This window comes from Megalobrama amblycephala, linkage group LG17, assembly GCF_018812025.1.
Source record: "Megalobrama amblycephala isolate DHTTF-2021 linkage group LG17, ASM1881202v1, whole genome shotgun sequence".
NCBI lineage: Eukaryota > Metazoa > Chordata > Actinopteri > Cypriniformes > Xenocyprididae > Megalobrama > Megalobrama amblycephala.
In genome coordinates this window covers 25,261,853-25,276,058 of record NC_063060.1, presented here as the reverse complement: position 1 = coordinate 25,276,058, position 14,206 = coordinate 25,261,853, and the positions used below count along the sequence as shown (strand labels likewise).

Genomic DNA, 14,206 nt, shown 5'->3' with positions numbered 1-14,206 from the left:
CTGCAGTAAGCACAGTGAAGGCTTCCATGTTTACGTCCGAATGCCGGCTCAGTATTGGCCAAAGCTTTACACATGAGCAGCACGACGCATGCGTGTGATGCTGACGCAGTAGCCGGCCAATACTGAGCATGCGTACTGACATAGAACCTGGAAGCGCTGGACGTAAACAACGTAAGAGAATAACACAGAAGAGAATATATTGTTGAATAAAGTTGTTATTTTTGTTTTATTTTTGAGCATAAAAAGTATTTTCGTTGCTTCATAAAATTAAGGTTGAGCCACTGCAGTCACATCGACTGTTTTAATGATGTCTTTAGTACCTTTCTGGACCTTGAAAGTGGTGATTATATGGACGAGTCATATACCTCTCGGATTTCATCAAAAATATCTTAATTTGTGTTCCGAAGATGAATGAAGGTCTTACGGGTTTAGAACGACATGAGGGTGAGTAATTAATGACAGAAATTTCATTTTTGGGTGAACTAACCCTTTAATGGTCAATACATGTAATTTTACTGTAAAATACTATAAAATCTTTGTTTTAAAAAAGTGAATTACCATATAGTTAACAGTGCAAACCTGTACTATATTCAACAAGACAATACAGTAAAATATTGCTATAGTGTTATCGTTTTTGGTAAGTCAAAATATACACCACCTTATAATTATGATGAAAAGACAGTTTTAAATTTACATTTATAAATTTAGCAGAAGCTTTTATTCAACATTATTTACAAATGAGGAACATCACAAACAATTCATTGTAAGAGCCAACAATACTTGTGGGACCCAATGCCAAGTTTCAAGCATAAACTACAGTAGCTATAGCTAGAGCAGTAGTGAAATGCAGAAAAGTACAGAAGAACAGAACACTACTCACAAGGGTTGTCTTCAAAGTTCAGGAAATAAAGTAATAAAACTGTAAAATATACAGTTTGCAAAATGCAACCACAACTGCAAGTTTTTAACATAGGAATCAGCAGGATTATTTATAGTGTATGAAAGCTGAATGCACAAAGATCATTGTCTATGTATATGTACATCTATATATATATATATATATATATATATATATATATAATTTTTTTTTTTTTTTTTGCCTTTCATAACAATTATTTCTACAAACAACAGTTTTATCTATATATACTTCTAATATAGTACACTACCAGTCACAATTTTGTATTAATGATAATAATGAATAATGATTTTTTTGATGATCACCAAGACTGCATTTATTTGATTTAAAATACATTAAAAACAGTTTAAAAAACTTTTCTATTTAAATATATATTTAAAAACATAATTTATTCCTGTGATGCAAAGCTGAAATTTCTGCAGCATTGCTCCATTCTACAAATAATTAGAAAACTACCATTACTAACTATAGGCTGTGTCTTAAAATAATGTGATGCAATATAAAACTAACCAATGTTCAGTTAACGTGACGTTCGCCAATTTAGCGGCGAGTAGCTAATTGCAAAACCATTTCCAAGTCAAAATGCGCATGGAACTAACAGTGAATGCAAAATCACGATTACTCTCCTCTTTACACTTTGATAATCCATGCACAAGAATCATAAGAGAAAAGCTCTCTGACTTTAATGTCACTACCTGATCTTGTTGAGAAGATTTTCCCGGCGCGCTGGATTCCGCTGAAGTCATGCTGAAGACGAGGATATAAACACCGATGCAGGCGCTCTTCAGGGGGAATGAAAAGCGTTACTCTCACTCAAACCCATTCAGTGATGGAGGGAGAGAGAGAAACAGAGGGAGGAAGCGACTATGCGCGCTTTATTTAGACTAGAGACATGCGCTGCATATGTCTCGAGCTGAGCGCGCGCTGAACGGCAAACAATCAAGTAGCGCGCGGTGTTGTGCAGCTGCAGATCTACAGTTTGAGGTTCGAGTAGTTTTCATGTCCCCATCATATGTATGTCTTAATGTACTGGATAAAACAATTTAAGCATTTGTATAAAAAAAGAAAGAAACAAAACATTAAATCATATTAGTTCTTTTTTAGTCATTGGTAATAGTCTTTTATCTAGCCAATGTGCCAAAGAAGTACACTTTAAAAGACTACTTATTACAGAAATAACATACTTTACATTATTGGCAAATTAAATTAAAATATATTATAGGCTACTTTAAATGTATATTAAATGAAATTAGTTTTTGAATGACTTAAGTAGGGGCTGGAGGCTCTTTTTTTTTTAAATATATTTTGAAATTTAAAGTACAATACAAATTCACATTAAATACAATTAGGCACTCTTCTTTTCACAAAAGAGTTGAGTGAACATAAGGGGTAATTATTTTTTTTGTTTGTTTGTTTCAATTTAAGTTTCAAAACAGCATGCTAATTTTGAAGTTAAAATGGTGGCCGCTGCCCAGATGATGTCCATACGTGACATTTTGTCTTCTATCGGTCATCCAGTGAGAACATGCACTGTCTAACAACACTCAAATATGAAAGGTGGAAGTGTTCAAGGAGACTCAAGTTAATGGGGCATAATTTGAATTATTTTACTCTTAATCTTAATCAAATCACATTTCTTCTAACAATCGATAATCAATGTTGGTAGATTCAACAGTTGCATTGTGCATGGTCATAAGTATGGTCATTAAGTACCATACTTTTAGAAATAGTGAAAACTAGTAAAATAATAGGAAGATGTTAGCTAAATCTCTTCTTTTATGTTCACAGAAGAAAGAAACTCATACAAATTTGAAATGACATCAGGGTGAGTAAACGATGACAATTTTAATTTTTTTGGGCGAGCTATCCTTTTAACAATCATGCTTTGCAGCAGCTTTAATATGACTGTGGTCAGAGCTTGAGTCAGGTCTACACCGCTCCAGACGCTACACATGCACAGACTCATTCAACAGTCTCTTTTACCAGCACTGAGCCCTAATTTAGCACATCTCCCATCTCCCACTAGACGTGTCACACTGCACCTTCCCATTTTCTTTGTACAGAAGTCTGTGCCACCAGCACTTTATCACATTCATATGGAAATGTAAAAGGAACAGGCTGAAATCTTCAGCTTAATGAGTGACAGCAAGTTCAGGTCTAAATAAGAGAGAATGATACCGCGACTGCTCAGGAAGCTTTGTTCATCAGAAAACTGACTCTGACACCTCCGTGCTGAACCAATGATGCGCTAACAAAAAAAAACCTGCTGTTTTGTCAGACAACTGGTAATGAGAGGAAAATGCTAATGTTATTTTATTATTTAAATAAATGTGTCTTACCAATACTATTCAATGACACGATAGTTCACCCATAATTGACAGTTCTGTCTTCATTTACATGTTTTTTTCAAATCTGTATGACTTTCTTTAGTGTGTAGAATATAATATGTAAAAATTAAAACACCATTATGTCCCAACATACTCCTCACTGGAAAAACACACCTCATCCTACATTTCTGCAAAACTCCTAAAACACACTTATACAAACAATTCACGGCACTTTCCAGGTGAAATGACCATTAGCGTTCAAATGACCAAAAGCGTAACCAGATTCCATTCATCTGTTTCAGATAAAACTGAAAGCACTTCAGCACCACTCACCGGACATTTCACTTTGAAAGTGTTGCAAAATGCGCAAAAAAGCAACATAATATCATGTTGCAAAAATGTCGCCATGCACAAGCACATTTTCCCAATGAGCCTGGGTTGTAATGTCCATATGACTTGTGTGTTGTATGCATAATACATCCATACAATACTTAAAAAAAATATTTTCATGCTTTATCACAACATTTTTTCTTTTGTCAAATCAACTTCAGTAATTAAAATGGTTCAGAAAACATAATATTTTGAGTTTCTGTTGATTAAACGATTCACCTTCATTGTATTAACTCGATTTTTTAATTTCAATGAACTCAAAATTTTAAGGCAACCAGGTAACTTACTTTTTTAAGTTAAACCAAAAAATTCTCTTTTACAGTGTAGTTATATGTATTTATTCACTAAAATGCTTGACTTCTGTCCTAACTCTCAAATATTGTTGTTCATAATTTCAAGCAATCAATTTTGTCAGTATCTGAAAAAAACAATGTAACTCTGTGATATCCTGTTTTATAGGTAAAAGTTTTTTTTTTTTTTTTTTTTTTTTTTTAAACCCATTAGGTTAATCTGTTATCATACAACTGAAGGCTTATGTACATTTTTATGACTAAGAATAAATACACCATAAAGCGATTTTATCATTTCTAATCAGGCAAAGTGGTCTCGGGTTTAAGGTAACCCGAGTTTGAGTCCTGGCTTCTCGACTTTTCCTGATCTTGTCAAAATAAAAGTCAAAGTTTTTCTGCTCTTGTGCTGTAAAAGGCATTTCTTTATTTTAACTTAAAACAAATCAAATTTACATAGTCAAAATCACTAGTAAGTTATTTGATCCCACAGTCAAGAGCACAACAAAAAGAAATGTGAATGAATCTGTTGTAATTTAATTGCTATAGTAATTAGTATGCTATTTTGGTTGCTTAATTGCTTCTTAATTCCCTTAAATAGAAGCATACTTCATTTCTTTTCTCGCCATCTCACTTTACAATGAATGTTGTCATGGCAACTAACACCAATTTCCATGTCGGTTGGCTAAGCGGAGCAGTGAGAAAGTGAACAATAATTTCCACCACCTACACCGTTTTGTCATTTAGTTATTTCGCATGCATGGCACACAAGTTATAGTAATTAATTAATCTTGCTGCTGGAAATAAAGCAAGAGTATCGATGAATGTTACAACAGAGATACAAACATACAACATAAATTACATTTATTATTACATTGCATCATTCTAAAGAGTTTTAAATGTCAAACAAGCAAAATTATAAATGACACTACAAAAAATAATCATAAAGCTACATTCGCTCTTGCAGGAAGAATATGATGCAAGAGTGAATATTCGTTTGAATGTCAAAATATAAAAGGGTGCAGAAAAGAAGAAAGCCTGGTCTTATCTGTGCTCAGAACACCCACAATCTGATCACCACAAATAAATGTATCCAGCTGGACAGCACATCTTTCAGCATCAGTGGAAAACGTTCTGCTAATGGATAGCTTGAGCACTAATTTAAGCAGCAGTGCAGTGATAGCTCTATAAACAACATCTCAAGGCCACGAGGCCAAATGATGGCAGGCTGAGAGCTGGGACTGGCACGGATTCATTTCCATGTCGTCAGTCTCATCTTGAGATGTTTCACGAAGCAAACATCTTATTACAAAACTTGAACAATGAAGAAAATGGCACAATTATCTGTTTTTTGATCTACTTCCAGCCTTTCTTGTGTCTCTAACGCTCGTAGCTAATGCACAGAGACATTGCATTAGTCACACTCTGAGACTCTGCCATGAATAGATTTACCAGCATGTCGATTATACAGTCTGCTTCATGTGGCTATTCGAGATGGAGGAAGCAGAATGATGTCCATTATATTTTGCCTGTTCAATGGTTGATTTAAAAAGCAAAGGAGAAAAAGGTAAAACAAAGACTCAACGGAGGGCATGTTCATTCAAGTGCCGCAAATAACAACAGACTTCATATTAACACAGCAGAGACTAGCTGAAAGCGTACAGCATACTGACCAAGTACTGTAAATGCTGTGTACTTGTTATAAGTAGTATTTGAAGAGTATGAGTTAAGCAACAACTGTTTAAAGCCAGCACACTGTAAAACTCAATAAGTTCAGAATACTTAAAACATATGAGAAAACGTACAGTACAGTCCAAAAGTTTGGAACCACTAAGATTTTTAATGTTTTTAAAAGAAGTTTCGTCTGCTTACCAAGGCTACATTTATTTAATTAAAAATACAGTAAAAAACAGTAATATTGTGAAATATCATTACAATTTAAAATAACTGTTTTCTATTTGAATATATTTCACAAAGTAATTTATTCCTGTGATGCAAAGCTGAATTTTCAGCATCATTATTCCAGTCTTCAGTGTCACATGATCCTTCAGAAATCATTCTAATATGCTGATTTGCTGCTCAATAAACATTTATGATTATTTTCAATGTTGAAAACAGTTGTGTACTTTTTTTTTCAGGATTCCTTGATGAATAGAAAGTTCAAAAGAACAGCATTTATCTGAAATACAAAGCTTCTGTAGCATTATACACTACCGTTCAAAAGTTTGGGGTCAGTAAGAATTTTTATTTTTATTTTTTTGAAAAGAAATTAAAGAAATTAATACTTTTATTCAGCAAGGATGCATTAAATCAATCAAAAGTGGCAGTACAGACATTTATAATGTTACAAAAGATTAGATTTCAGATAAACACTGTTCTTTTGAACTTTCTATTCATCAAATAATCCTGAAAAAAAAAATTGTACACAAATATTTTGTACAATTGTACACATTAAATGTTTCTTGAGCAGCAGATCAGCATATTAGAATGATTTCTGAAGGATCATGTGACACTGAAGACTGGAGTAACGATGCTGAAAATTCAGCTTTGCATCACAGGAATAAATTACTTTGTCAAATATATTTAAATAGTACACAGTTATTTGAAATTGTAATAATATTTCACAATATTACTGTTTTTTACTGTATTTTTAATTAAATAAATGTAGCCTTGGTGAGCAGACGAAACTTCTTTTTAAAACATTAAAAATCTTAGTGGTTCCAAACTTTTGGACTGTACTGTATTACCTCAAAACATTTAACTAAACTAACTCATTTTTTTAAGTTAGTACTTAAAATTAAAAAGTGGGGCAGGGAGGGGCCGAGAGCCATGGAAGAGGAGCAACAGAACCCTCTGTAAATCCCAATATAACACAACATTAAACACTAACTTATGTCTCCCTATGTTAATCTTGTGCAAAAACAAACAAAATAACACTTAATTTCAACATTTATACAGTCTGACACAAAGCATGCTGGGAATTAGAAATCAGCTGCAACTCAACTCAATCATATTAAAGGGATAGTTCACCCAAAAATGAAAATTTGATGTTTATCTGCTTACCCCCAGGGCATCCAAGATGTAAGTGACTTTATTTCTTCAGTAGAACACAAATGATGATTTTTAACTCCAACCGTTGATGTCTGTCAGTCTTATAATGCGAGTCAATGGTAACACAATCTATAAGAGTCAATAAACATGCACAGGCGAATCCAAATTAAACCCTGCGGCTCGTGATGACACATTGATGTCCTAAGACACGAAACGATCGGTTTGTGCGAGAAACCGAACAGTATTTATATAATTTTTTACCTCTAAAACACCACTATGTCCAACTGCGTTCAGCACTCGCTTAGTAAGGTCTGATCACGCTCTGACAACTGAAGTAATGTCTAGCACTCATTGAAGTATATGCGCGAGACATCACTGCCGTTGTCAGAGCGCGATCAGACATCACCAAGCGAACACAAACCGATCGTTTCAATGAGTCGTCACGAGCCGCAGGGTTTAATTTGGATTCGTCTGTGCATGTTTATTGACTCTTATAAATTGGGTTACCATTCACTCGCATTATAAGACTGACAGACGGCAGCGGTTGGAGTTAAAAATCATCATTTGTGCTCTACTGAAGAAACAAAGTCACCTACATCTTGGATGCGCTGGGGGGTAAGCAGATAAACATCAAATTTTCATTTTTGGGTGAACTATCCCTTTAAGTTCATCTTACTACAATACAATTTTGAGTTCACGCAACTTTTTTCTATTAAGTACAATGAACTTTCATTATTATTTGAGTGAAACAAACTCATGTCATATAATTAATTTCACTGTTCGGAATTCACCCTATCTATTTTGTAAATGCACGTTATTGCCAACGATTCATCCATGTATACGTTTCATTTTCTTTTGACATAGTAAAGTTTAATCAAAATCTTTCAAAGATCTTTCAGTCTTTCATCTTTCAGTGAACAGACTTCTCTCTGGTGACGTAAGCAGAAACTGACTACAAGTTCTCAAAATCCAATCAACAACCAATGGATAGAACCAATTCTCATTTTACATTTTGTTCTTTTGCGATAATTTTTTGGATGTACGTCAAAATACAGAATGAAAAATCTGTTGCTACTTAATTTTCATTGCAACTTTCAACTGTATGCTGTTTTCACATGACTTTGTCAAGTTGTGTTAGTAAAAAATTTTTATTAATTTTTTACATTAGAAATGCCCATATACATACTATATGAACACACTACTAAAAATTGGAGGCTCCCTATATTTTTCAAATTAATATTCTTGTAATATTTTTTAAATCTCACATAGTGACTTGACTGCAGTATTAAATATTCAATATTAATATTTTTAGTTCACCAGCAGAACCTCTACTACTGCATTTTTCTGCATTTCTAAACACATGTATTATATATTATTTATTGTTGGCAGTAAAACATCTCAGACCTTCATCCAAAGTAAAAACATAGCATAATTCTGGCATCACACCAGGAACAATGTGCTATTTTGAAAAACACAATTGCAAAACAGAACATGAACGAAGACAATAGCGTATACAGAACTCATCTAGGAATACCTCATTTATTGGTGCCAAATCATGAATTGTTGCAATGTAGAGTGCTAAACTTTGACCCCCATCTCCCTCTGAGTACAGTCAAAAAGCCTGCATGCTGATGGCGCCTACACCCCTTTTCCTGAGAGGAAATTGTAGAAAGGGAGCTGCTGGCTCGAGAGAACAATTTCACATGCTGTTCTAATCGGACAAATCACAGGCTTCTGTGTAAACTGCCAAACCATTTTGTACTTCAAATTTTGTTATGGCCAAAGAATGTTACAGTAATTCCTCATAGTTATCTAGGATTTACTGAATAGTGTAAACCTTCTAAAATGAATGTTAAAAAATGAGAGCGTTATATATTATAAACCATTTCAATGTGCATTTCAAAACTGCTGAAAAACACTAGTATAGGGTTCCTACACTTTTTGATACATGATTTATTAATAATTTTACGGTATTTTGCGGTGTATTATTACAGGATTTTAAAGAATTTTTAAAAGGGATCATAACAAATTGAATGTTTATTTTATTAATTATTTTATTTAGTATTGCTATTTCCCATGTCCACAATGCAAAATAATAGCTTTTTTTTTAACCCTGTTAAATTTGTACATTATTATTCAGCTATTTTGTCTTGTGAACAATATGTAAACATCTTTTATGTGAAATAGCTTATTCAGGCCAGTACTAAATAAAAAACATGCCTCTTATTTTGCAAAAATTATTTTGCAGATTCTGCAAGGTTTGTGTAAACTTATGACCGAAACTGTATCATAACACTTCTCAACTGCTAAACTATGACCAAACTTCTCACAAACATTTCCCCTGTATAGTGCTGCCCCCCTGTGACCTTTAGCAGATTTGACTACATGGTCAATGCTGTGTAAATATGCACTCTGCTAATACAACATTGATTAGCATTTTTTTTTTTAAACATTAACATCTATTCTACAGTTCCCTGAGAACATATTTGAACATATTTTACACTTACTCTGAGATTCCAAACAACCAAATTCATTCTGGAAACTCCTGAACTAGGCAGCCAGGCCAAATTGCTTCAATCAAAGAAACGATTATGTAAATCAGGTGCTTCATTGCTTAGCTGGAATAGATCATTACCACAGCAGGCGTTCCCTCAAGTCCAACTGTCCTTTTGAATCATCAGAAAATTATTAAAGTGTTTATCCAGCAAACTCAATTAAACTATCAAAATGGAGAATCGCTTAATAGTCTGCCTGGAGAGTCAGTGATGAGATCACTTATTAATGACACATGCAAATGAAGGCAGGGGAGTCACTGGTCCAAAGGTTGCTAATATGTTTATATAATTTATTATAATAATTATATAATTTTTTTTTTTTTTTTTTTTTTTTTTTTTTTTAAGTGAGAGAACATTATGTAAAGAACTGTCTTCTTAACGGATTCTCCAATGAGAAACCGGTCTTAATGGTGAACTTTACCGTAAGTGTTGCCCAGTGTCAGTTGTGCGTGGCAGGTTTCAACATGAAATATGTAAAATTAAATGAAAAAAATGTCCAATTTTCCAGTTTGTTGTACTGGCAACCATTTATTCATTTATTGCCCCTTTAGTTACCATTCCAGATTATTTATTTATATATTTAAAAATAAGAATTATTTTATTTCATGGTTATGGTTCAAATATCATCGGAAATTTGCATTCTGCAGTTACGTTAGGGAAAAAGAAGTTTGAAACATCAACCGTAACGACATAAAACTGAAATGCATAGCTTTTCAGCACTACTCTACTTCTGTTTACAAATTTGGAGGCTGCTACATGGATCAATAAAGGTAAACGTTATATTATGTGACCACATGTATACAAATATTGTGCTATTACAAAGACTTGGTTAAAACTAATAGTTACCAAGCCCCTAGTGTGAACTTTACATCGCAATTTAAGACAGACCTTATAAATGTCTGGTGCAACCCCACCCTAGAGAACGAATACAATCAATATTCATTGCTGAGTTCATTCCCATTCCCAAAAAGACAGATATCTTTCACTTTATATGCTAAAGTATTCAACTTGATTCAGTCAAGGGGGACTCTGGACACTCCTAATTATTTCTACGCTTGCAATGACACTGAGCCACTAATGAAAGTCCTCAGGGTAACTGAAAGTCCTCAGGCTTATCCGATGGAAAGAGGGAAGTCTGTTAGCTAAAACAGCTGATATGGCAGGACATACATTTTATAACACTCTAGTTCAAATAAACATAAACCTAAAGGTCCCAATATACAGTACTCTCTGTGAAGTTCATCATTCTTCGCTCAGGGGTAAACAGAAGTCGCTGTTATCTCAATAACACAACAAACATACAACAACAATGACAGAGATGAAAAAAGAGCACATTAAAGGGTTAGTTCATCCAAAAATTAAAATTCCGCCATTTATTGCTTACCCTCATGCCGTTTCAGACCCGTAAGACCTTCGTTAATCTTCGGAACACAAATTAAGATATTTTTGTTGAAATCCGATGGCTCTGTGAGGCCTACATAGGGAGCAATGACATTTCCTCTCTCAAGATCCATAAAGGTACTAAAAACATATTTAAATCAGTTCATATGAGTACAGTGGTTCAATATTAATATTATAAAGCGGTGAGAATATTTTTGGTGCACCAAAAAAAAACAAAAACAACTTATATAGTGATGGCCGATTTCAAAACACTGCTTCAGGAAGCTTTGGAGCGGAGCGTTGTGAATCAGTGTGTCGAATCTGCTGTTCGAAGCGCCAAAGTCATGTGATTTCAGCAGTTTGGCGATTTGACACGCGATCTGAATCATGATTCGATACACTGATTCATTATGCTCCAAAGCTTCCTGAAGCAGTGTTTTGAAATCGGCCATCACTATATAAGTCATTATTTTGTTTTTTTGGTGCACCAAAAATATTCTCGTCGCTTTATAATACTAATATTGAACCACAGTACTCACATGAACTGATTTAAATATGTTTTTAGTACATTAATGGATCTTGAGAGAGGAAATGTCATTGCTGGCTATGCAGACCTCACTGAGCCATCGGATTTCAACAAAAATATCTTAATCTTACGGGTGTGGAACGGCATGAGGGTGAGTAATAAATGACAGAATTTTTGGGTGAACTAACCTTTTAAGCAGGCATCTCATCTCTGCAATTTGGCACACGAATCAAGTCATGTTTATTTATATTTATATGGAACTTCATACAATACAGATTGATTCAAATCAATTTTACAGTATTATCAGTGTTCCAAAGTTTTTCAATTTCCGGAATCAGAATATCAATTTAAACAATATAGCAGCTCTCCCATGAGTTCATGTTTTCACTTGTGTTTGACATTGACAAACTGAGTGAAGAAACAAACCTGAAAGATTTCCATGTCAAAGAAGGTGGAGCCCCATCATATGTGACTGGCATGAACCAATGGCAGATGAATGGAGATGAAAGCCCACAGTATAGTTCACTTTTTACACATACGCGAGGGTCAGCATAGAGTGCATGTGACGCGAATTTCATCATCAGAAGAGCACACGCACTGCCGGATTTGGTCGCACATGCGCATTTAATTTTTAGAAAGTACCCTCATTTGTACAACTCGACCATGAAAGAACACAGTGATGTTTATATGTGTTGTAACTTGTGGCAAGAGATTGCTCAAAACTGCGCATATGTTGAACGCCTGTGTAGGCGTACAAGTCAATTGAAGTATACTTTCCAAGGCTGTACATTCGACTGTGCACATACACTAGTGTACGCACAAAAAAAAACGAAGTATTCCCAGGGCTTAACAGCCAGTGTTAAGTTTTCCACAAAGTTTGCACTGACAAACTGAAACAAACTCCAAATGAACTTTGTTTTGATGGATTTTCTTTGAAATTATGTAATTTTACTTGAAGTATGTTGGGGCTTTAAAACTAACAGGAAATATCTGTTCTACAGGCCTTAATTGAATTCTCAAATCATTCTCATTGGAAAGCTAATTCAACAGTGCCTTAAAGCCAGTGCCGCCACCAATGCACTGATGGCAACCATAAAAATCTCTGGCTTTTCTCCAGCTGGCTGGCACCAGTCCTGAACTTCCCAGAATTCCATCAAAGAGCTCTGATGGTGGGCCACCTGCTGTTCCAATCGACTGCAAATTAACCAATCATAATGGCCCCACAGTTCATATTTAATCCTGAATAAACAGGCAGGTTCAGTCCTTACATCTCTCAGACTCATTCTCATGTGTTTGGCTAACAGGATATACTGAACAAGACATTATAGATTTGGGCTACACAATGAGTGTCATGATTAACAAATTGTTAGTTGGAAACAGTTAGTTGCTTTCCTAAACAGTTAGGCTGCGTTCTTTTCAGTAAAAACTGACTAAATAAAATATTATAATTTAACAGGAGTTCATATGTTTTGTTTCTAGGGAGAGTTGTTTTGTTCTATTTTCTGCTAGTTGCATTTGAACTCTAAATTTTGTATTAAAAGTGCAATGCAAATAAATTCGGATAGAATGGTTTCGCTTATATTTTAATATTGGGTTGAAAAAAGAAATATATGAAATAAATAAACAACATGAGCGTTTAAAATAAGTATATTAAAATACATTTTCTCCAGATAATATTTTCATAATTTTCTCATCTTGGTATAATCTTTAGTACATTATAAATAAAGGCTATAAAGTTGCATAAATTAACATGTTGTCTTTATAATACCACATTTAATATATTCTCACACAGTATAAATATATTTAGGGCCCGAGAACCAATGGTGTGAGGACTCTATTGTAATTGCTCAGTCGATTACAGTACATTTCTTCTCCGAAATGAATCGCATTTTTGATGGCCTAAACATGCTAGAAAACTCATGAAACTTTGCACGCAAGTCAGAAGTGGTGACAATTTACATCTGATATCAGAATTAGGTGTGGCAAAACGTTTCAATAGCACTACCTACAAAATTTCAATTAAGCGCCCTTCACGCTACATTTCACGTACAAGTATGAAATTCAGTATACATGTAACAGCCCAATACCTACAAAAAAGTCCCTGGATGCAAAATCTGAAAACCCAACAGGAAGTGAGATATTTTGAGATTTCTCTGCAAATTTTTTTTTTGCAGTTTTTGCCATTTCCAGACATTTTACTTTATCAAACTCATCCTAGAGCTTTAATCAGATCAACATCCAATTGGGTCAGTCTAATCTAAAGGCCTTTGCGACTTTAAATTGCAAAGATCTTGAGTTTTTGCTGAAGGGCGTGTCCGTGACTGCCTGACAAAATTCGCCATGAAACAAGAAGTTGTTGTAACTCAGGCACACAATGTCCAATCTGCCCCAAACTTCACATGTTTGATAATAGTCCTGGCCTAAAGACATCTACATGGCAATTTTCAGTAATAGTCAAAGTGCCACCTGTTGGCAGCAGGAAGTGTGGCACGTCGAAATGACTTTGCCATATTTCTCCTGTATTTACTCATATGCATGTCACCCACTATTCACTGTTTTCCTAAGGCCACTGGGTGGCGGTGGCCCCAGGTGTGAGGGCCCTTTCATCGCTGCTTGCAGCTTTAATTAACTTTGTTCAGGAATAAAGAATAAACCATTTGTGTGCTGTTGTTCTGAATATCAGTACGACTGTAATTCAGCCACAGACAGATGAGTAACATCACTTTCCCCTCACTGCTAATGTGTCACGGGTGTTTTGGTTTTGTTCACGTTTA

General features: G+C 34.6%; 1 protein-coding gene across 4 annotated transcripts in view; it reads right to left on the bottom strand.

Annotated features, from left to right (window-relative positions):
- dpp6b (dipeptidyl-peptidase 6b) overlaps positions 1–14,206 on the bottom strand; it is a 161,556-nt gene that overhangs the window by 73,791 nt on the left and 73,559 nt on the right. Inside the window, exon 1 of one of the 4 annotated variants that reach the window (XM_048163113.1) lies at positions 1,612–1,994. The exons of the other annotated variants lie outside the window; for them this stretch is intronic. Coding sequence (XP_048019070.1) covers positions 1,612–1,662 — 51 coding nt within the window. The 5' untranslated portion in view covers positions 1,663–1,994. Of the gene's footprint in view, positions 1–1,611; positions 1,995–14,206 lie in introns of those variants that run through there. 4 annotated transcript variants of the gene reach the window in all.